This window comes from Camelus dromedarius, chromosome 4, assembly GCF_036321535.1.
Source record: "Camelus dromedarius isolate mCamDro1 chromosome 4, mCamDro1.pat, whole genome shotgun sequence".
NCBI classification, from domain to species: domain Eukaryota; kingdom Metazoa; phylum Chordata; class Mammalia; order Artiodactyla; family Camelidae; genus Camelus; species Camelus dromedarius.
In genome coordinates this window covers 50778916-50803126 of record NC_087439.1, presented here as the reverse complement: position 1 = coordinate 50803126, position 24211 = coordinate 50778916, and the positions used below count along the sequence as shown (strand labels likewise).

The 24211-nt window shown below is 39.9% G+C and overlaps 3 protein-coding genes across 4 annotated transcripts in view; all 3 read left to right on the top strand.

Moving 5' to 3' along the window:
- PDE11A (phosphodiesterase 11A) overlaps window positions 1-10062 on the top strand; it is a 360789-nt gene extending 350727 nt beyond the window's left edge. For both annotated transcript variants that reach the window (XM_064484931.1, XM_010991251.3), the window contains exon 20: window positions 4429-10062. In XM_064484931.1, the coding sequence (XP_064341001.1) occupies window positions 4429-4584 (156 nt within the window). In that variant the 3' untranslated portion in view covers window positions 4585-10062. The remainder of the gene's footprint in view (window positions 1-4428) is intronic.
- A 4009-nt stretch (window positions 10063-14071) lies between these two features.
- LOC116153049 (intraflagellar transport protein 70A) lies at window positions 14072-16941 on the top strand. Its single transcript, XM_031451714.2, has one exon. It carries the CDS (start codon window positions 14204-14206, stop codon window positions 16199-16201), a length of 1998 nt encoding a protein of 665 aa, XP_031307574.2. The 5' UTR covers window positions 14072-14203; the 3' UTR covers window positions 16202-16941.
- Window positions 16942-18161: 1220 nt separating this feature from the next.
- Window positions 18162-18913, top strand: LOC105099263 (intraflagellar transport protein 70A). Its single transcript, XM_031451129.2, has one exon. The coding sequence runs from the start codon at window positions 18233-18235 to the stop codon at window positions 18896-18898; it is 666 nt and encodes a 221-aa protein (XP_031306989.2). The 5' UTR covers window positions 18162-18232; the 3' UTR covers window positions 18899-18913.
- Window positions 18914-24211: the final 5298 nt, after the last annotated feature.

Below are 24211 nucleotides of genomic sequence, written 5' to 3'. Positions count from 1 at the left end.
AGGATGGCTACTGTGTGGAGAGCTGATTGGACAGGATGCAAGGGCGGAAGCCCAGGTGGGAGGCTGCAGCAGGTTTAAGACAGTGGAGAGAGTGATGGTAGCCTGAACTAGGGTTGTAGAAATAGTATAGATTGACACATGGAGAGTAGGGTTGAGAGGACCTGGTGATAGTTTGGATGTGGGGGAAGAGGAAGATGTTATGGGTGAGCCATAGATTTCTGGGTTGGGCAGTTGGGTGAAGATGCTAATGAATTTTAGAGAAAAACCTTGAAATATATGAAGTTTTGGGTACAGTTCTCAGAAGATTATTGTCTCAGTAGTGAGGCCAAACCAGCCCTAGACTAAAGGCTGCTCTGGACCCACCTAGCAAAGCTTCAAAGGATCAAATTATTCTCAGGTACCCATCAAATTATTTCCAAGTAACCTAACTACATTCCTGAATAAAACAGAACTGTTTAAAGAAATTAAAAAAAAATTGTAAACTGACTATAACTCAATAAAAAAAGAAATGCAAAAAAAGAAAAAAATCCAGCACCCAACAACATAAAATTCACAATGTCTGATATCCACTCAGGAATTATCAAGCATGCAAAAAAGCAAGAAAATTTGACCATAATAATGAGAAAACCAGTCAATATAAATTAAGAAATTATACAGCTCACAGAATTGATAAAGAAGGACATTTCGATATTTATTATATTTTATATGTTCAAAAGAGTAGAGGAAAGATTGAGCATGATCAGCAGTCATGGAAGATAGAAAAAAGACCTAAATCAAACTTCTAGAAATGAAGACTAGAATTTTTGAGAGGAAAACTACAGTAGATGGGATTCATGGCAGATTAATTTCTGCAGAAGAAAAACTCAGTGACACAGCAATAGAAAATTGCAGTTTGATCCCTCTCCTCTCCATGTACTCCAGATGCTAATTTCTGCTCAGTATACTTAGTCTCATTCAAGCATCAATAATAATGTTGTTCCACAAGGAACTGATTTCACTCCCTCTCTGAAAGAAATGCCCCAAAAGGTTAGGGAATCAACTTAGTTATACATATATGCATTATGCATATATAATGGATGTACTTATATACATAATCTACACAAATATGCTTACATAGGCATGAAATGTTTCTTGAAGGATACCTGGGAAACTGATAACATCTAGGGAAGGAAACTAAGTGTCTGAGGCAGAGGAGGAAGGGAGATTTTTACATTGTACGTTTTGTACCCTTCATATCCAGTGGACTATGTGAATGTATTACTTATTCAAAGCATAACAAAATATGGAATAAACTGTTCATGCCAGTCACAAGTGGACTCAGCAATGGACTGTGAATGGAGTCAGAAAGGAAGTGGGGTCCCTCAGACCCCTGGATGACTAGATGTCCAGGGCTGCATTTAATAGGGCCAGTAACCAGGATCCTGTCTGTGAAGGGCCAGGGCAGTCCCAGTGATGTCCATACAGTTGCCCCATTGGACAACAAGCCGCACAGCTCAAATTGGGTTTTTAGGTCAGTAAACCAATCCAAAGTAGATTCCATCTTAAAGGGAGAGCACCCCAAGGATTAGAACCACTGGTCCAAGTCACAGGGATATAGCTTTCAGCTCAATATAAAGAATAACATTTCTAATCAGAACAAAGAAGAAACCTGACAACCCCCCCCCCCCACCACCACCACCAAACCCTGGGCAGTAGTGAGTTCACTGCTTCTCGACATGTTTAAACACTGTGAGTGGTCATGCTGCACGGAGACCCATAGAGGAGACCCAGCATCTTTTGGCGATCGCACCATGCACATAACCTTTAGGGTCCCTCTGTGTGTGTATGGAGCAGATGCGTGATGTGTTCCCTTTTTCACTAAATGAAGAGCATGTCAAATGAGACAGATACTAGTGGCATTTGCATAGAACTCATCAGGTGTCACTCGCTGATGAGAAGTTTGTAGGAATACTTGTATCCTTCTAAATACTGGGAGCAATTTTCTTGCTGATGGTACATTGCACATAATCACCATAAACCTTGGGATTTAGGTTTACCCTTGCCTTCCTAATATTCTATTCCATATTCTCCCAGCTAACTGCCTTTGTGTAACAGATTTATGATGTAAGAGTAAATCTTCAGGATGAGATTCTTCCTACTTTTGCCTAGAACCAGCACCAGACTAGAGGAAAATGATATTCCAGTGTGGCTATTCCATGTTTAAGGAGAATATGAAATAAAGAGAAGAAGGAATTCTGAGAAGTATGTACCACCACCACCACCCCAATTTTTTTTTTTATTCAACACAAAGGAAGCAAGACGGAGAACAAAGAGCTAGATAAAGGAAAGCAATCTGTTTGGGGCTAAGCCAAATAAACTTAAACGGTTTAAGGAATAAATTGGTAGAGTAATTCGAATCATGGGCAGGTGCTATGAATGTAATTTAGTAAATGCTCGGGAACCTGCCAAGGAAGAGAAAAATGTGTTGCTTTTGAGATCATTTCCCAGCAGCTTCATAAAAGAAAACTGATTACAGGAATTTAATAAGTAAAACAGAGCCAGAACTATAGTAATCAAATGAGTTTTTAATTACATTTCATGCAGAAAAAAATTCCAATTTGTGCTCCTGGGATTAAAAAAAAAACCACTAAGTTCTAAAGAAATGCTTTTGTAGCAGGAAAATAACATAAACACTAATTTCCATAGGAATTATAGTAGTCAGTTTAATTAAAAGCCTTGATCAGACTGAAGAGAAGCCGGTGCCAAACTATACTAAAAACCATGGCATTCGTCACCACCTCACACACTGTTGTCTAAATAAAAACACTGTACATTGAGCAGAAAACAGACACCTGCATTTTTCTCATGCAAGTAAAGGGGATTTTGATCACTGCCTATGTTATTATATTGCTGTGATTTGGTATCATATGGAATAACAAACACATCTGATTTAAAGTGAGGGGGAAGGTATAGCTCAGCGGTAGAGTGTGTGCTTAGCATGCACGAGGTCCTGGGTTCAAGCTTCAGTACCTCCGTTAAACATAAATAATTAAACCTAATTACCTCCCCCCTAAAAAGTAAAATCAGATGTTGTTGTCTGGTGTGATAAATATCGCTTATCAAAGAGGGAATATGCTCAGTGGAAGGGCCTTGAACGTGCAGGGACACCAGCTCGGCCAGGGTGGAGGGCTCACCGCTCAACAGGAGCCCTGATGATTCCTGGGCTCTCGACCCGCACTTAACTTACATCTAGTTACGTTTCACTCATATCCCTGAAGCTCCGGGAAGTGGAGAGTTATTTGAGGAGCTACATCAGCTCTTCCTGACAGATAGTTTGCAGGGAATTCCATCCTTGACAGAAAGAGTTGTTCTTGCTGTTGGAGGACTTTGCTCTTGCGCACCGGCTAACCGCAGGTCGTGCTTAGAGAAGGCTTTTCTAGAGGTGTGCTGCAACGCGGTGGTAAGTCACAGGGTCACCTTTTGTTCCCCTTGTGATGAATAGGACACATCTGCAGGGTATCTGACCGAGGGGTGTAATCTGTGGCCACCGAACACTGACCCAAGGCATAAAGTGGGACCATTACCTTTCCATGGGCTAACCCCCCACAGTGCCATGATCCTTGTTTTATTCATTGCTTTGTTCCACTATAGGGCCGATCCAAGTTTTATGAGGCTGGAAGTTTGTACCATTTGGGAGTAGGGGAACCTTTTTAAAAAATAACACAAAATTAAGTGCAAAAGGAAACACTTAGAAGGGTCTCCTGCATGGGAGGACCCTGGATTCTGAGTTTCACTAGCCTTGTGGTCAGTCGGCCACCAGCCACACCCTACATTCTCTCCTCCCTCGTCTCTCCTGTACCTCTCCCTCGGCCTTTCTCTTCCACGCCTTTTTCTTTTCTCTAGTGTCTGTTTCCATACATGTTCTCATGTTGTTCTGTACCTTTACTACAGTTCCCAGATCCTTTGCTTTAAAAATGAGCTCATTTCAGGATTTGACCTGGCCTTTCTCATTCCAGTAAGTCTACCCAGAGTCATCTATCGTGGAGCAAATGATAGGTTTATTTTTGTAAAAATTTCAGTTCATGGTCTGTTGAGGCCTGGAGCCCTTCCCAGCAGGCAAAAATACACATATTAGTAGACTCCTGTGAGCTGGATATTTTGTTTCCTGTCTTGTTTGATGTGGATTTAAAACAGGATCATAATCAAATTGGCTGGCACCCCCTGGAGCAGTACACAGACACCTGTGGTATTTTTTCATTTTCTGCATGAGCTTTATTAATGCAACACAGTGGCGTTAAGCACATAGTTATTTCTTGCAAATAGCTCACGTTTACCAAAATCATCACTTCCATTTCTTACAGCAGTTTCCATTCTCCTCACTCGTAAAAGCTAGAAAATCACAGCAGTGACTCTGGTTCCTCTCCCCCACCTGCTTTTGTTTTATTTTAGGCGTTGGTGAAGGTCAATGTGAAACTGAAGCCGATGCTGGATTCGGTGGCTGTGAACAGAAGTAAGTGGGAAGAGTTGCACCAGAAAAGGCTGCAAGTCTCGGCTGCCTCTCCCCCCTCTGCCAGCCTCATGGTCACCGGGGAAGACAGAAACTAACCCTCCAGGTCAGCCACTGCTGCAAAATGACCGTGTCCTGAAGAGCCAGCTGCGGTCCCGCCACATCGTTCTTTTGTTCCTTTGAGCTCGAACAGACGTAAAGTCTCAGGGATGTGCTGGGGTGGGGTGGGGGTGCCTGGGCTCTCACCTTGGCTGTGGTCAGCAGAAAGGACAAGGGGGGGCAGGGAGCACACTCCAGGACCCTCACCTTTCCCTGCGAACACGTGTGGACTGAGCCGAAGATTCTGGACAGAGGACTTCTGTGGATCCAGCACCCAAGGACAGTTGACCCTGCTTACTCTGAGCCGAGAGAACACCGAGCAGTGAAGACGTCATTACACGGCTTCATTTTGTGTATGGCTGTTCTGTCTGTTCCAAGCCAAACAATGCCTGCCTCTGCATCCTCTCCTGAGCCCTATTTTGTGCCAGGCTGTCCCAAGAATCCCAATTTGTATTCTGTAGAGATATTTTATTTTTAATCCTAAAGCTTCTTAATGATGGATCAGAGCCTTTAGAATTGCCTACGTAAAAGATAAACTATATTATCCTTACAATTACCAACCATTCCCAGTTTTCTCCAAAAAGACCCGTAGTAGAAAGACAGCAAATGTGTTTGTCTGACTGGTGTTTATACAAGATTCATAACACTGCACTGGGATTGTGGTCCCTCTTTTCAGTTTTTTAATTCAGCCTTCAATGTAGACCTCCTCTTCCCAGAAGAAATGGATTAACAGACTTTAATTAAAATAAGGATGAAAAGAAATCTATAGGTGGATTTACCACAAGTGACACATGGACATTCAGAACTGTCTCCAACAGTGAGACATTTCACAGGACACAGCAGAGCCGTGGTGAATGACCACTGACTACCTTGAGTTCTCCTAGTGATGAGTTTTGGTATAAAATTAAAGGTTACTACCAGTACAAACCTAATGCCAAATGGAGGGGTCCCTAGTTTTGGATTTTTCCTTTAAGCTTAAGATATAATGCTTGAAAGGTAAAGAAAAAACAGACTGGGTAGAGGACAAATATTCTATAGAAAACTACGTTTATAATAGGTAAGCATAAGCTGTAATAAAGAGATGCAATGACTGAAAAGCGACTTTACTCCCCATTTCACCTGAGAGAGTGAGGACATGGTAGGTCTCAGCCAAAGAGCACTGGCCTGGAGGCTAGACTTACACCCTAGCCTTGGCATTATGCACTAGATGGCTTGGGACAAGTCACTGAACTTCTCCCAGGCGTTTTCCTTGTTTGTCAAATGAGATTACACTAGGAAATTATTTTCAAACATGATTTAACCTTAGAACTCTTTGTTCCAATAAATCTTACAAATAACCCCACAGATATAAAACATCTAAAAGCCTAAGTCCTCTGAGGGTTTGAGGGTTGGGGGAGCCAGAGCCCCTACAAATCCTTACCTCTTTGATTACATACATGGTGGCCTAAGGGGGCGCTGAAGAGTTTGAAAAAATCCCTGGACCAGATGACTCCTGAAGTCCATTCCAGCTCTGAAAAATCGAAAATTTACAAACCATTTTTGTTCTTGTTGTTACTGGTCAGTATCAGTTATTAACTTTACTACTCAAATATTGAAGAAATAGGGGCCAAGCTCTACCAAGGACATTGTTTTCCAGGCACATAGTAGACATTCAGGAAATGTTTCAAGGATGGGTAAAAACCAAAGGTGAAGTGGGGGAGGGATAAATTAGGAGTATGGGATTAAGAGATACACACCACCATACATAAAATAGATAAATAACAAGGATTTACTGTATAGCATAGGGAACTATATTCAATATCTTGTAATAAACTATAATGGAAAAGAATTGGGGAAAAAAGAATATATATATATTTATATGTATAACCTAATCACTTTGCTGTACACCTGAAACTAACACAATATTGTATGTCTACTATATTTCAATTTTTTAAAAAAAAGAGTGGATAAATTAAGGTACCAAAACGGAAATGAGGGAAGAACAGATATTAGGGAAGAAGTAAGATTCTATATGGCCAGAAATAAAAGAAAATTATAAACCAGGCAAATGGGAGGAAAGGAGAAGGAAGAAAATGAGGAGGAGAAGCAAAGGAAAACAACTAATAAAGATAGGGACCAAGGCAGGTGGTAAGAGAACTGCCAGAGGAGAGGTGAAAGTCAACCCAAACAAAGAGAAATGGCACTTCTAACCCAAAAAATGAAGGTCCAGAATCCTGTCAACAATTGCTTAGAAAAGAATGATACTTGAGCAGGGAAGGGTTTGACAAAAGAGAGGAGGAAGGAGTGGGAGCCCTAAAAAATAATGTTCCCAGCTACCCTTTACAGCTGTCTCTGCAGGGAAGACGGGATAAACAGGAGGAGAAAATGAGTGCAGGCAAAACTGCCTCCACAGAGCAGGTAAGAGAAGGTTGTTCAGATTTATGGATTTTATTAAGCCCATTTTCTGAATCACTATGCTGTAAAGGAAAATAGCTTCTGCCGGGCTGTCTCCCCTCCTTCAGGTGAGGAACAAAGGGTGGGTGGAGGTAGGGACAGACCCTGGTCGTGTGTCCGCAGCTCGGAAGCACTGCAGGTGTTTCTAGCTATTGTGTCACATCTTGTTTATATCACAAACGGGAATTGAAAAATCAGTCCATGTGAGGCAGAGATGAACCCACATCTGTCATCCTCCCCAACAATAAATAAATAAATAGCCCAGACAGACGCATGCCAGTCTATCTGGAGCAACGTTTGAAAGCATGCGCTTTATGATAACACTAGACCCCGGGTCCGATGGAGACTGCAGGCAGCTACAAGCACTGTAGCCACCCTGAACGTTGATGCTGCATATTGCTAAGGGGAACGTAATTTATAGCACAAACCCTGCGGCTTCCACTAAGGTTGAATTTTCCTCTCGTTTCCTTGCCTTTTTATTGGCTTCACTGCACGGTTGCCAATAGCAACGTCTACTGGTAGCAAGGGGAGTTCAACACCATTGCAATCTGCCATACAGTGGAGCCCTGACAATGTCAACCATCAATCAAGTGGCTGTTTGTAATTGCCTCCATCTATTTTTCCTGTCTCGGGGTTATCTTTCCTATGGTGGGTCAAAATTCAGAAACTGCTGACTAATGCCCTGGGTCTATTCCTCCACGACCATGAAGCAGTAGAAAAGGAGGGGAGCAGCCTTTCTGGTGCCAGCAACCCACCGGGTTAAAGGTTGAACTCTTGGGAGTTTGAGGTATTTTTAAATCCCTTTTCTAAACAATGTTGAATTTTCCAAGAATTTGAGCTATATGTGGTTACCTATATGTCCTATTTTTCCAAATTAGAGAAAGAGAAAATTTCCCAGTCCTTATAATTAGTGTTTATTTCCTGCTGGAGGAAGGCATTTGAAATGGGAGCCTTCTAAGAAAGCCTCCAACTGACCAGAATGATGTTTGCTTCCTCCAGTCTCTTGGCATTAATGGTTGAAATGACTTCATCCTACTTTCTCCACGAGGTGTATATTTTCCAGGCAGGCTATTTATTCTTTTATTAGTAGTATGTGGATAACACATGCACAACCTACAATGTAGCTGGCCATGCCGGCCAAGAGGGACAGCTTGGCAAACGTAAACGGCACCACCCAGTGCACAGTGGATGGGGCTCCCAGCTGGCTTGGCCATCGGCTGGACCTATTATCTTGGGACTCATAGGTCTCGGGTTTTCCACCTGTGAAATAAAAGCACTGACTTTCATTCAGTTCATTTCTACACCAAAGGACCAAGCTGTATTTAACTTTTAAAGATGTGTCCATATAACTGTCTTATTTACTTACTCTTCTCAAACAAAATAGGAGCAAAGAAGTCATCTTCTCACTAAAGATAAAATAAAAAGTTACATACATGGTGTAGATATAAAAACATCCTTGCCACACACGTCTGAGCCTGCCTTTAGTGATCACGAAAAATATGATCATCAGTACAATTTTTTTAAAATATACCCTTTTATTTCAAAAAGGACAATTTTAGATTACCTCATATCAATATCCCGTAAATAGTAGTCAATTTAATTTAGAAGTAAATTCATACAGTGAGTCCAAAGAAATTAAAACTGCACATGTGTTTTCCGTCTACATATTTCCAGGTATTTTATATTTGCATACATGTTGGGTTGGGTTAGAAATAATCTTTAAAATTTTTTAGTGAAGTAACACTATCTAACATTAATACAGGAGTTAAGCAGATTTTTTCATGTATCAGAATTTCTCATATTTTATCTACTTACCTTAGGTCATTAAACAGAGTCTGCTCAATTTACTTTGTGGGAGAATTATTTTAAAATCCATTTCTCCTGATGACTCTTAATGAATTGCAGAAAGATAAAATACAGTTTCATCCCCAATAATAGTATGAAACAACTCCCTTCAAGCAGGACAAAAATCTAAACATGTTAAGGGAAGATTTAAATCTTAAAAAAAAATGTTTTGGCTGGGAAAAAATAAACACTCAAAAAGGATTCATTAAAGCAACAGAACAAAACCTAACTTGGGATCCTCAAAAACCCTAGCAATGCAAAGTCATGAAGTTGCATCGTCTGCTTCAGAATAGTTGTCTCTGAAGCTGTTGTTCTGTCACGCGCTAAGAACTCCAGGAACTCAAATGTAGCAGGAAATTTAAAGGTTCAGTCTGACTACAAGAAGGCCAAAATTTCATAAGTTCCATAAGTGAGCAATAATAGAATAAAACACACAGGCGGCAGAACTAAAATGGCGTGTCTGGGGAGTTTCTTGGTGAGCACTTGGATTTAGCAATGCCTGACGTTCTGCTTACATTGCTCAGGTACCTTTCCCGCAGCTGGCAATTTGGGTTGTACATCTTTTCTAATTTAAATTTGAATGTTCTTGCATATTTAGTCCATCTCTCAACAGTGCTGAAGATAAGTTACTTACCTGGGTAGCATATCTGTACCAATGTCGTTGAATGTACACACTGGTACAGAAATATGTTTTACTAAGTAAATGAAGCATTTGCTATAAAAAAAATGTGTTATTTGAAGCCATCATTTATCTTTGTGTTCATTTCCTGTGTATGTGTGTGTATTAGAATCTCGATTTTCCCCTTAAGTTTAGTTTAATCATATTTAGATGAATTTTTAAAAAACAGAAACAGCAGTGTATAGAAACTGGAGTTTAGGTTTTGTCAACTCCACTCCCTTAGGGGAAAATGCTTTTGCCGTTTTATTTGGATGTACTATAATCTAAAAAAGATCCCCTACTGATTTACTTCCTTATTATTTATTATTTTACACAAAAGAAGGGAAATTATGTCTTCAATTGTGTTGTTTGAAGTCACTCCCTTTGTGTTGATTTCCCAAGCTGATGTTTCATTATAAGAACATTATTATCATTATTTAGACTGCTTGGCCATTTCACAAGCAACTAATCCATAATTTTGAAACAGTTTGCTTTAAGACACCTAAATGTCTGTGTTTTTAATAAAAGGCTTAAAGTTTAACTAGAGCTCTGGGATAATATTTATTTCTCTTGAGAATGGTGATAAACAGCTGACCAAGGCAAGCATGCATCCAAATACCTACAATTTAAATTCTGTCAATTTAACCCATTAACCTTGTCTCGATCTGTGATGTCTGCCTGTGTGGGAGGGATAGTGGGATAATCCTGTCCATGGAGCATTTTAAAGATGACAAAACATTCTCCGAATTATTCAGGTTTTCCTGGAGGGCGAAGAATCTGCAGCCCAATGCAGGTTCCTGTGTCTGTTACAGATTGCTCAAATTTGCATGGGCAATTACACAGGGAGATTGCATCAATGCAGGGCCGCCAGCCACTGACGCCATACAATTACACAACGGCTTCGGTGCTTAAACTTTAAAATTCTTACACCATTGTGCCTGTCCTATTCGAACAAACTGCAGCAAATGATCCAAAGCCAATTCAAATGACTGGAGAGGAGGTGCCCAGGGGAGCGGGAAGAGGTGGAGTGTGTCCCCTGCTGGACAGCTTAAGCAATCGCCAGTCCTCGCCTACTGGCAGAGGCAACCACAGGCTTCTTTGTGCTTTGCAGTCCATGCTTTTCAAGTGGGGCCAACAGTAAGAATTACTTAATTCACAGAAGGGCTGGAAGGATTAATGAGAGAAGTTAAGCAAAGCAGGACCTGGTCCTGGTACTGAGAGAACTGCATAAACACAGGGGCTTAGAGTAGCTTTTGGTTTGGATGGTTGATTGATTTCTTTAAATACCAGCATCCATGGTTGTGCCTTCTCTGGTAATTCCATTTATAAACCATAATGTTATTGTGCTCTCTCTCATAACTCATAGTTTAGATAGTAACACCATAATCCCCAAAATATAAGCGTTTTTTTCAAATGCTGACAACCAATAGGTGGATCAAGGACAACCCCTTTAAAAAAAAATGAACAGAAACAGAATAGAGTCGAAAATAACAGATTAGAAAAGTAAAGAAAGGAATCAGAGTGCATCACATACAACAAATGTTTTATTTCTTGAAACTTTTGCTTAAGTTGTTCTCGTGTGTGTACACTGATTCACAATTTCAAAAGTAGTTTTTAATGAGGGTCACATTTAAAAAAAGAAGTTTGGAAAGCACAGAAATCCCCAAATGTGTTAATAAAATAACTGTACAATTTAAAAAGAGAATGTGAAATAGATTATATATACAAATAGAATATGGAATTTGATCATCTCACATTTCAGCAGGCAGAAACATAAGCATATGAAGGACTAAACGTCATGAGTTTAGCTCCTATACATTTTGCCTGAATGGAATTCCTCTACGTGGTAAACATGCCTCCCCCCTATGCAGCAAAATCCACCATGAGTCCAATACCATTTTCCTAAAGTCTAGTTCCTTTCAATGAGGCACTAAATCTTTTTACTGCAACCACCAAATGCTTTCTTATTGCTAGAAATAGTATAATACACTAAGCTTTTCAAGATTCTGTTGGAAACAAAATGATCCTTTATGACATTTTATAATAATCCACCCCATTTATTGCTTTCCAGAATTTCTATCATTAATTAAAGGGCCGTCTCTCATCACCCCCAAAAAACTAATCTAGTCCCCAACTGCCTGTCATAGACTAAATAAAAGTCAGTCTATCACAACAGCAGTGATGGTCATGCCAATTTCACAGTGTGATTTGTGCACTCATTTCATTTTGAAAATGACCCTGCCCTCCATCTGTCTAAGCCGAATGTCCTGCTTTTTTCAAGCCAGGCCTCGGGAGCAGCAGCACATGAAATAAGGAGGAAGACACAGAACGGCCTCTCTCCTGCCTATTTCAGCTGCTACACTCACAGACAGGTCCCAGCACAAGGAGGGGAACCTCCACTGATGTCTGCAGGGATCAGAGGCATTTCAGGGAGAGCAGAGAGTCCTTCTATTTTGCATACATTCCCAAGAATCCATTTGAAGGCGAATGCTTTCATGATGCAAATATAACTCTGAAAATCAGACTGATAGAAACTAAAGATATAAAAGGCAATTTCCCATTTCCATGTTCTGTCATGTTACCTTGATTACAATAGCAACTTACCCAAAATAACAGGTCATACATAAGGATTTTAAAATACTGAGCCTCAGTTTCCAAGGAACAAGGATAGTCAGGCAGCAATAAAGGTGAAGATCTTCCCCCACGCACCCCAACCCCATTACTGAACAGCACTTGCCAGCATCCCTTAACAGATGTACCTCCCTTAATTGAAGTCCCTAAAAAGGGCCAGAGATCAGGTTCAAAGAAGTCTGTAGGAGGGTGGGGTGTAGCTCAGTGGTAGAGCACATGCCTAGCATGCACAAGGTCCTGGGTTCAATCTGTAGTACCTCCATTAAAAATAAATAAATAAATAAACCTACTTATCTCCCCCCCACCAAAACAAAATTAAAAAAAAAAAAAAAGAAGTCTGAGATTGGGGTTATAGTGGATCTCATCAGCAGCTTTCTCTGGGGGTCCTAGGTGGGCCAGATTGGCACTCAACCCCTCTGAAATGAGTGCAGTTTGTCTATTTCTTGGTATTCATAAAGTGGAAGGTTACTTGTCTGGTCCCACCCAGAAGAACATGGCTCTGCCAATTTCCCAGCAAGGGAGAAGACTGAATGAGTACATAAAGTCAGTTGTTTTATGATACAAGAAATCACATGACTGCAGAAGTCTCCTCCCAGTGACATGGGATGACCAGGAACTATGTGACTCCCACTAGATATTTCCTAACACCTGCTCACAGCTGCAATTCAGATCTGGAAGTTCAAATTTCTACTGCCCATACCAAGTTGGTTAGTTGTTTTAACAGAGAAAAAAAACACTAATGCCCCATCACACAACGTGGCACCAGACAGGGCCCTTACAAGCTCATCTATGGGAAATATATATATAGAATAGGTCACCAGCAGTCACTAATTCCCGCTGAAACTAGCTGTTGGATATCATAGCACTGCTGCTAAGTACATAGCTGTGTGGTCTTCAGCAAATTACTTAAAACGCTCTAGTTCACAGATTCTTCATCTGTAATATACAGAATACACAGTGATTATTAAGATTAGAAATAGTGTATGTAAATAGTCTAATAGAGTGCTGTAACTTATGGTTGATGTTGGCTCTGAAATTTATACATAGAAAAGATGCATGGGCAGAAAAACTATATAGGAGGCAGATAAAGGACTTGCATGGAAGTCTTTAAGTGTATAGTGAAATGGTTTTATTTGGACACCATTTATCTTAAGATACTAGACAGGCCCAACGATCAGTGGTGTTGTAGGGAGATCAAGGAAGACTGGTTTCTTATTTGTGGTTAAAGCTGGAGGAACAGGCCAATAGAGATGGCCAACATTAAACGCCAACACCTGCTCAGTAATAACTGCTGCTTGTGAAGGGGGGCGGGGGGAGGAGGAGGACAATTGGATCTAAAATTGAACATACCCCACTATCAGATAATAGTTACAAAACGATTTCCATCGTTACCCTGTGGAAATGACAAAAATAAGGACTCTTACTATGATCTGCCTATTATGCCTTACGAAGTGTCCCCTTATGTAGCTTAAAAACAGAGTCTACTCTAATTTCAGGGGAATTCCAGAGATATTCTACCTCTTCCTTCCCTTTAAATTACAAAAACAAACATCGAAACGACATCATTTGTATGTGCTGCAGAGTGTATAAGGCTAAAAACGCAAGGAACTTCAGACTACAAATCTTCCTTTCCCGCACCAGAGACCAAGGTGACACAAAAGCCAGCCGCAAACTCTCAACAGTACGAAGGGAAAGTAAGTGAAACCTCATCTCCCGCCCCCCGCCCCGGGTGAGTCCAGCCCACAAAGACTACGCTTCCCATAATGCAGCGCGGCCACGTCCCGACGGCGGCACGATCGGACCGGTGCATGACGGGTAATAGAGTTTCTGCCTCTGACTTCCAGGAATCATTTCCTCTCCTTTGCCTGATTCCCACCTTCGCAGCCAAGAGTCTTCCAGGACTAACAGGGTAGTTGAAAGATTCACGTGAGTGTTTCTTTTTTATTCCTTAAGGAATTTTTCCATTGTAAAGTAATATCCTGATAAGCAGCCTTCTGTTTCCGGTTGGCCTGTTGCCGTGGTAACGAGCACGCACAGCCACCGCGGCGGTTATGGCGGGGCTGGGCGGTGCGCAGATCCCCGACGGGGAGTTCACCGCGGTCGTGTACCGGCTCATCCGGGATGCCCGCTACGCCGAGGCGGTGCAGCTGCTGGGCGGAGAGCACCAGCGGAGCCCGAGGAGCCGCGCCGGCCTGTCGCTGCTGGGCTACTGCTACTACCGGCTGCAGGAGTTCGCGCTGGCGGCCGAGTGCTATGAGCAGCTGGGCCAGCTGCACCCGGAGCTGGAGCAGTACCGCCTGTACCAGGCCCAGGCCCTGTACAAGGCCTGCCTTTACCCAGAGGCCACCCGCGTCGCCTTCCTCCTCCTGGACAACCCCGCCTACCACAACCGAGTCCTCCGTCTCCAGGCCGCTATCAAGTACAGCGAGGGCGACCTGCCCGGGGCCAGGAGCCTGGTGGAGCAACTACTGAGTGGGGAAGGGGGAGAAGACAGCGGGGGCGAGAATGAGCTCGATGGCCAGGTCAGCCTGGGTTGTTTGCTCTACAAGGAGGGACATTATGAAGCCGCGTGTTCCAAGTTCTCTACGGCCCTGCAGGCTTCAGGCTACCGGCCTGACCTTTCCTACAACCTAGCTTTGGCCTATTACAGCAGCCGGCATTATGCCTCGGCGCTGAAGCATATCGCCGATATTATTGAGCATGGCATCCGTCAGCACCCAGAGCTGGGTGTTGGCATGACCACCGAGGGCATTGACGTTCGAAGTGTTGGCAACACCTTAGTCCTTCACCAGACTGCTCTGGTGGAAGCCTTCAACCTCAAGGCTGCCATAGAATACCAATTGAGAAACTATGAGGTAGCCCAGGAAACCCTCACTGACATGCCACCTAGGGCAGAGGAAGAATTAGACCCTGTGACACTGCACAATCAGGCGCTAATGAACATGGATTCCAGGCCTACAGAAGGATTTGAAAAGCTACAGTTTTTGCTGCAACAGAACCCCTTTCCTCCAGAGACCTTTGGCAACCTGTTGCTGCTCTACTGTAAATATGAATATTTTGACCTGGCAGCAGATGTCCTGGCAGAGAACGCCCATTTGACTTACAAGTTCCTCACACCCTATCTGTATGACTTCTTGGATGCCATGATCACCTGCCAGACAGCTCCTGAAGAGGCTTTCATTAAGCTGGATGGGCTGGCAGGGATGCTGACTGAACAGCTCCGGAGACTCACTAAACAAGTGCAGGAAGCAAGACACAACAGGGATGATGAGGCTGTCAAAAAGGCAGTGAATGAGTATGATGACACCCTTGAGAAGTATATTCCCGTGCTGATGGCCCAGGCCAAAATCTACTGGAACCTTGAAAATTACCCAATGGTGGAAAAGATCTTCCGCAAATCAGTGGAATTCTGTAGTGACCATGATGTGTGGAGGCTGAATGTGGCTCATGTTCTGTTCATGCAGGAAAACAAGTACAAAGAAGCCATAGGTTTTTATGAGCCCATCGTCAAGAAGCATTATGACAACATCCTGAATGTCAGTGCTATCGTGCTGGCTAACCTGTGTGTTTCATATATTATGACAAGTCAAAATGAAGAAGCCGAGGAGTTGATGAGGAAGATTGAAAAGGAGGAAGAGCAGCTCTCCTATGATGACCCGGACAAGAAAATCTACCATCTCTGCATTGTGAATTTGGTGATAGGGACGCTTTATTGTGCCAAAGGAAACTATGACTTTGGTATTTCTCGGGTTATCAAGAGCTTGGAACCTTATAGTAAAAAACTGGGAACTGATACCTGGTATTATGCCAAAAGATGCTTCCTGTCCTTATTAGAAAACATGTCAAAACACATGATTGTACTGCGTGACAGTGTTGTTCAAGAATGTGTCCAGTTTCTAGAACACTGTGAACTTTATGGTAGGAACATACCTGCCGTTATTGAACAACCCCTGGAAGAAGAAAGAATGCATATTGGAAAGAATACAGTCACATATGAATCCAGACAATTAAAAGCTTTGATTTATGAGATTATAGGATGGAATATGTAGTAATATATAATAATGGTGTTTATCAAAATGGCTCTGTTAATTGTATTTGCTACTCTGTTTTATGTTTGTCTTTTAGCATCTTCACATTTGGTACATGTTGAAATCTGTACACTTTAAAATTTTAATTAAAATGATTTAGATGTATCTTTTAGGATACCTCACAAAGGAAATTTAAAAAAGATCTTGAATCCTAGAAGGATTTATAAAAAATTCAACAATGAATGGGGAAGTGTGTCTAATAGTATTTGTAATGTCTACATCCCCTCATCTTTGTATTTTTTGTGCTTGCTATATCCTGAGAAAACCCTACATGACAAGATTACATCATCCGGGGACCAGGCACTATCAAGTCTAGAGCTCACTTAATGTATAGGACATCTGAACATTAATAATAATGTCAAGCATTGCATGTTTTACTCCAATAATTTACTACCCTTAAGTAACATTTATTTGTAATGCATTCATTTTGCATAGACTTTAGTATATCCTGGCAGAATTTTCCAATACAATTGTAATACTTTAACAAAAATTCCTTATGTTCTAATTTTTTTTTAAATCTGCAAAATTCAGCAGGAAATCTTGTGCCATGACAAAATTACAGTGCTATGGTGTGGAGACAATAAACAGTTGACAAATTTCCAGGGTTTTCTTTTGTCCATTTGTTAATAATTTGAATATATGAGCATTAAAAAGATACGATCTTACTCTTTTCATAATTGATCTTTAACAGTGATTAATAACAGGTAGCCTTAGAACTCCAATCTAATTCTTGTTTCTACTTGGAACACATTAAATGCTGGACTTTATGTTGGAGCTCTTGGAAAAGGAAAATATTCTACACTAATCTAATGACCCCATGAAACTCCTATTGACACCATGGAATAGTGTCAATGGATTCTGAAACCTTATCTGGTAGATTAATAATGCCAAATTCAAAGTTAAAAGCTTCTATAGTGTTTTGGGGTTCTCACTATGAACCGCACTCATTCTGCACATTTAATTTTCTATAAGCTACAAGAACTTTACTATTTGTTTCCCATACTCCTTACACCTTTGCTTTTTATAAAAGTAATTGTCATGCCCACTTAACCTGGTTTAGAAAAAGTCAAAAGCATTACGTTAAATCATGAAATTGCTGATTTTCAGCCAATAAAAGCAGCAGTTCCTATGGGTCAACTTAATGGCTCTCAATGAACAGTAGGGATTCCTGCTATAATTTTTTTTTTTGTTCAAGGAAACACTTAGCTACATAGGTACCCAGATGAAGTATGCTGATTATAATTCTTCTGTAGCAAGATACCTTTGCTGAAATTCTATCATGTCTGTCTGAGAATTTGGCCTATTGTGCATTCTACTACATGGTCTTGAATTTATATATTATTTTAAATCTGTATTATCTGAGGTCATACCATTTATCTAATTGATGGCGATGGTCGCATTATTAGACGAAAATCTGAAGGGATCATTAAATATGTTTATATGCGTATACTGGAGGAAATTTTCCATTTGCTTAAAAAGTATAGAAAACATACAGTGTCCTTGGTCAAGTAAGGGACTCCTTTTCAGGCCTAGCTGTTCCTTCCATTACAAACTAATTTCTGGAGCACCTACAGAAAAAAAATGTTTTTTGCAGTTTCTATTTCCAGTTGGCTTGTTGCTGTGGTAACGAGCAGGCACAGCGGTTATGGCACGGCTGGGCAGCACGCAGATACCCTATGGGGAGTTCACCAGGGTCGTGTACCAGCTCATGACCTGTTGCTACTCTACTTGCCAATGTGAGTAGTGAGGAGGGTATAGCTCAACTGGTAGAGTGCATTTTTAGCATGCATGAGGTTCTGGGTTCAATCCCCAGCACCTCCATTTAAAAGAAAATTAAAAACTAAATAATCCTAATTACCTCCTCCCCCCTGCAAAAAAAGAAATAACAAATGTAAATATGAGTATTTTGACCTGGCAGCAGATGTCCTGGCAGAGAACGCCCATTTGACTTACAAGTTCCTCACACCCTATCTCTATGACTTCTTGGATGCCATGATCACCTGCCAGACAGCTCCTGAAGAGGCTTTCATTAAGCTGGATGGGCTGGCAGGGATGCTGACTGAACAGCTCCGGAGACTCACTAAACAAGTGCAGGAAGCAAGACACAACAGGGATGATGAGGCTGTCAAAAAGGCAGTGAATGAGTATGATGACACCCTTGAGAAGTATATTCCCGTGCTGATGGCCCAGGCCAAAATCTACTGGAACCTTGAAAATTACCCAATGGTGGAAAAGATCTTCCGCAAATCAGTGGAATTCTGTAGTGACCATGATGTGTGGAGGCTGAATGTGGCTCATGTTCTGTTCATGCAGGAAAACAAGTACAAAGAAGCCATAGGTTTTTATGAGCCCATCGTCAAGAAGCATTATGACAACATCCTGAATGTCAGTGCTATCGTGCTGGCTAACCTGTGTGTTTCATATATTATGACAAGTCAAAATGAAGAAGCCGAGGAGTTGATGAGGAAGATTGAAAAGGAGGAAGAGCAGCTCTCCTATGATGACCCGGACAAGAAAATCTACCATCTCTGCATTGTGAATTTGGTGATAGGGACGCTTTATTGTGCCAAAGGAAACTATGACTTTGGTATTTCTCGGGTTATCAAGAGCTTGGAACCTCATAATAAAAAACTGGGGGTGAGGGAGTATAGTTCATAGCTGGGGTTCAATCCTCCATACCTTCATTTAAAAAAAGTAAAAGTAATAAAGTAGTAATTATTAAAAAAAAAAAACCTAGGAACTGACACCTGGTATTATGCCAAAAGATGCTTCCTGTCCTTATTAGAAAACATGTCAAAACATATGATTATGCTTCATGACAATATTGTTCAAGAATGTGTCCCGTTCCTAGAGCACTGTGAACTTTGTGGCAGGAGCATACCTGCTGTTATTGAACAACCCAGGGAAGAATAAAGAGTGCATATTGGAAAGAACACAGTCACATACGAATCCAGACAAGTAAAAGCTTTGATTTACGAGATTATAGGATGGAATGAATATGTAGTGTCTGATAATAGCTTTTATCTAAATCTAAATGACTTCAGTACCCACATTTCACACAGTTTTAAGTCTGTATTTATCCTTGAGAACTTTAGTATTACACTTGAACTTTGTATACTTAAAATTATAATAACAAGTATTATTTGAGGAACTTACCATTTTATTCAGAAGAGTAAGGAGCATGCAATAAAAGCTAAATCACTCTTGCGTTCTCTCTGCCAGTAATAGTCACCAAGTCTTGCCTTCAAGCATCAATTGCTGGAGTAACATCTTTGTGCAAGCAAGTAACCCTAAATAGCAGTTTACATTCACTTTAGGCTGTAGAAAAGGGTGTGGCCTGAGCCAAAGATCTGTTAGAGTGGATGTGTTTGCATTCCTCTGGTGACCAGTATGTAATCGTCCATGGCTGGACCATTTCTTAATCAGCAAATAAATATTGTGCCATCTCAGGATAGACTTGGCTGTCCAATAAAACCAATTCTTTCTTAAACTTATGCCTCCACTCCTTTTTTTTCAGTCCTTTCACTTTCTGGGTCTTAGCAAAGTTGAGTTTGGATCCCAGCCTAAGCTCTTTTAGAAGTACAGGTACTAAATGGATGCAAATTGGTTCTTTTCAGGTATGGGGTTTTGTTTTATAGTCAATATTTCACCTTCCTATTCCATTTTTCATTTTCCAAAATTGATTGTACCTCCTTGTGAATACTGACAGGTATCAAGTGTGGAAGCTTTATAATATGTTCAGTGTAGGGAAAAATTATTACTGAACTGATTATGAAAAAACCAAGTTATGAGTTACAGACCTTTCACAGTCAAGCTTTAGGCCCTAAGAAATTCATTTACCCCTTGAGGGCTCAGTCATTTGAACTACTAGGTGCTCTTTACAGTTAATTCTGGCTGTAACATCTTGTTCTGTATAAGCCATATCGTTGCCTTTCTTCTTTTATGACCTGAACATATACAAGTCACTCAGGAAATGGAGTATGTATTTGTACCATAAGTGAACATTTTCTGGTATTTTGGCTTATGACAGTAAATGTTAACCCCTCAGGTAAATGTTTGTTATCTTATTGTTGGATGCTATAACATTTTGACTACAACTAAGAAATCTGGATTTTTGTCTTTTTTCCACTTGAAGGTTTGCTTACAACTCTAGCTATGAATGTATTAGAAGACAGTCCTTGTCCTCTGCTATGGTTGTGCATAAATTAAGAATTTTATAAATATTTAGAAATTAATTCTCTTCACTGCCTTTTTTTAGTTTATCTACTAATGTATGTATTTGTTGGGAAGGAGAGATTTGCTTTTAATTCTTCCCCAAAATGTTATACCAAAATGATGTATAAATGACATATACTCCAGGAGTTGTATTAAGAGGCTATTATAATATGCATTTTAATCAATTATTCTTGAAATAATTAGCGTCTCTCCTGCCCCTGAGGTGAAAGCCTCCAGCTGCCAGTCTGCCCAAAATCTGGAAACAGAGACATTGAGGATAACACAAAGATTCAGCTATGTGATTTCCTTCACAACCCACCTTGGATCCCCTTCATGTCCAAATCTCAGTAGTTAATCAAATGTCTGCTGCCATTAACAGAACAGAAGTAATGGATGACAGAGTGGACATAACAGATGCCAGAGCTACTACCTCTGTAACTAACTCCCCAAATCAAAGCATCAGACCTTACACCCTTGTTTTATTTAATGCAAGGAGGAGAGGTCATGCAGACTTTCCAAAAGAATAAAGCCACAATGAATGGGAAGACAATTTCCAGTTTATAAAGCTTTCTCTTGGAGTGTTTTTCTCTTTTCTTTTTGCCTTTAAAGTGTCTATTTAGAAGGTAGTAGTGTGTATTGCTATAGAATGTATCACAAGAAATGAAAAATCTCTCTTCTTTACCACCCTCCTTTTTCTTTTTATCTTTTAGTTTCTCCCTTTTGTCAATTACAAGGACACTTTTCTGATAGCTGGCAGTTGAAACCACAAGCAGATATAAAGCATGCATACCAACGTTTTAGCAATAAGTGTCAGGTAAGCTAGTACTATGATTATCAAGGTGACTTTAGAAATCATTTAAAATGCATTTTTGCAAATTGAGATAACATTTTTCAATAAAAAGAGACTCTCAAATTAGTAAAGCCTGAGAAAATTTTAAGAGGATTCACCAAAGGCATTGGATCTGTATAATTTTTAGAATACAGTGTGTTTTATATGTATACTTGCAGTAACCCCTATACTTTTCTTTCAGACTCTCTTTGACCTCAGTAGAAAAACAGTGACTAAAATTTTAAAGAAGTACAACGTTTTTATTTTTCAAATGTTCCACAACATTGGGAATTAAATATATTCAACTCTGGAGGACACTTGCTTTTCTGTATCTATGATCATTTTATATTGAAAAATAGAGCCAGGCATTAACCAGAAGGTAATCAATTCATTAACCACAGGTATAGTATGGTCCTGTTTTAATGTTATCCTGGGGGAAGGGGTAGGTAATGGTGAGGGCAGTTTGAGGTGATTACTTTATACTTGAATCCCCTATTAATTGAAGTCCTTTTGGTGGTTTTATTAAACCAACTCCCTTGGATTTGGGCCAAGATTGATCCACCTCACACTGAAATCTTGTCTACAACATACTGTGTATATATTAGAAAAGGAATTGCTTTCATAGGGAAAAACTACTAGAATATAGAATTCTATAAGTATTTCTAGTATGAAAAATAAGCATTTGTTAAAGTAAGATTGGCCAATAACTTGATTGTGAATATTATTAGGTGAAAATGTACACTGAGTCCAAGTCCTTGTTCAAAAGTGAAATTTGCACATATTTGTGAAAATTAAACACATCATTACCAATGACTGTAAACACATCATTACCAATGACTGGATACTTCAGTTCAAAACAGCAAAGGGCTAAAATGGCACTGTGCTAACAGGATCCAAGTAAGGTATGTAAGAAAGCATTTATTATTATTATTATTTTTTTTTTTTTTACAATCTGAGAGACATTTATTTAAGAAAAATGGTTAAGTCTTCGTAACAACAGTGAGTTTTATGGGTTTTTTTTCAGTTTTATTATGTAGAATTATTACAGTTCGACTGCACATACACATTATATTGCATGTAAATACATATAAATAGTATACTGCACATTTTTTTAGTTTTCAGATATGTACTAATTGTTGTTTCTAGGAACAGATTAGATCTTTAGCTTTTTAAACTTATATAGTTATCAAAGGAATAAAGCCAACTACAAAATAAGAATCAACAGAATGCAGTAATCCAATCATAAAGGGCAGTCAAATGTCCTTTACACATATTCAAGAAATCAAAATAATAATTAATTCATTTGTGTTCTTATTTTTTTTTAGATTCTTCATATAAATGATGTCATATGGCATTTTTCCTTCTCTTTCTGGCCCACTTCACTTTGAATGACAGTCTTCAGGTCCATCCATGTTGCTGCAAATGGCATTATTTTATTCTTTTTTATGGCTGAGTAGTGTTCCATTGTATATATGTACCACATCTTTATCCAGTCATCTGTTGATGGACATTTGGGTTGTTTCCATGTCTTGGCGATCGTAAATAGTGCTGCTATGAACATTGGGGTGCAGGTGTCTTTTTGAACTTTATTTTTCTCTGGATATATGCCCAGGAGTGGGATTGCTGGATCACATGGTAAGTCTTATTTTCAGATTTTTAAGGAACCTTCATTCTGTCCTCCATAGTGGCAGCACCAATCTACATTCCCACCAACAGTGTAGGAGGGTTCCCTTTTCTCCACACCCTCTCCAGCATCTATCATTTGTAGACTTTTCAATACCGGCCATTCTGGCTGGTGTGAAGTGATATCTCATTGTAGTTTTGATCTGCATTTCTCTGACAATTAGCGATGCTGAGCATTTTTTCATGTGCCTATTGAACATTTGTATGTCTTCATTGGAGAATTGCTTGTTTAGGTCTTCTGCCCATTTTTGGATTGGGTTGCTCGTTTCTTTGATATTAAGGTGTATGAGCTGTTTGTATATTTTGGAAATTAGTCCCTTGTCAGTCACATCATTTGCTAATATTTTCTCCTATTCTGTAAGTTGTCTTCATTTTGTTGATGGTATCCTTAGCTGTGCAAAAGCTTTTCAGTTTAATTAGATTCCATTTGTTTATTTTTGCTTTTAATTCCAATTCTCCAGGAGCTGGTTCAAAAACTACATTGCTGTAACATATGTCCGCGAGAGTTCTGTCTGTTTTCCTCTAGGAGTTTCATAGTATCTGTTCTTACATTTAGATCTTTAATCCATTTTGAGTTTATTTTTGTATATGGTGTTAGGGAATTTTCTAATTTCAATCTTTTACAAGTAGCTATCCAGTTTTCCCAGCACCACTTATTAAAGAGACTGTCTTTTCTCCATTGTATATTCTTGCCTCCTTTGTCACAGATTAATTCACCATATGTGCATGGGTTTCTTTCTGGACTTACTATCCTGTTCCATTGAGCTATGTGTCTGTTTTTGTGCCAGTACCATACTGTTTTGATTACTGTAGCTTTGTAGTATAGTCTGAAGTCAGAAAGCATGATTCCAGCTCCCTTCTTCTTTTAGAAAGCATTTATTGCTGTTATTATTTTGTTTTCAATTATGTCAGTACAAGAGTCAAATGCTTAAGATAAAAGACACATGACTAAAGGTTTCACCAGCACTCAGGGCACCTGCTGTAAAAAGTATGTCCACAGAGTTTTGAGGAGCTTGTCAAGACTCAATAGGAAATTACTGGCTAGTTAGTATTTCTGTCTCTGCTGCATAAGGCCAGAGGTTATTCTGTGTAGATGCAATCTCTTGGTCCCATTTATTCCATATTTGCCAAAGCCATCTTCTATAATTTACACACTTCATATATGGAAAGGAGAATATATACTTTGGAGAATATAAGAATTTTAGTTCATCTTTAAGTCAGGAAATTATATATATATAATTATA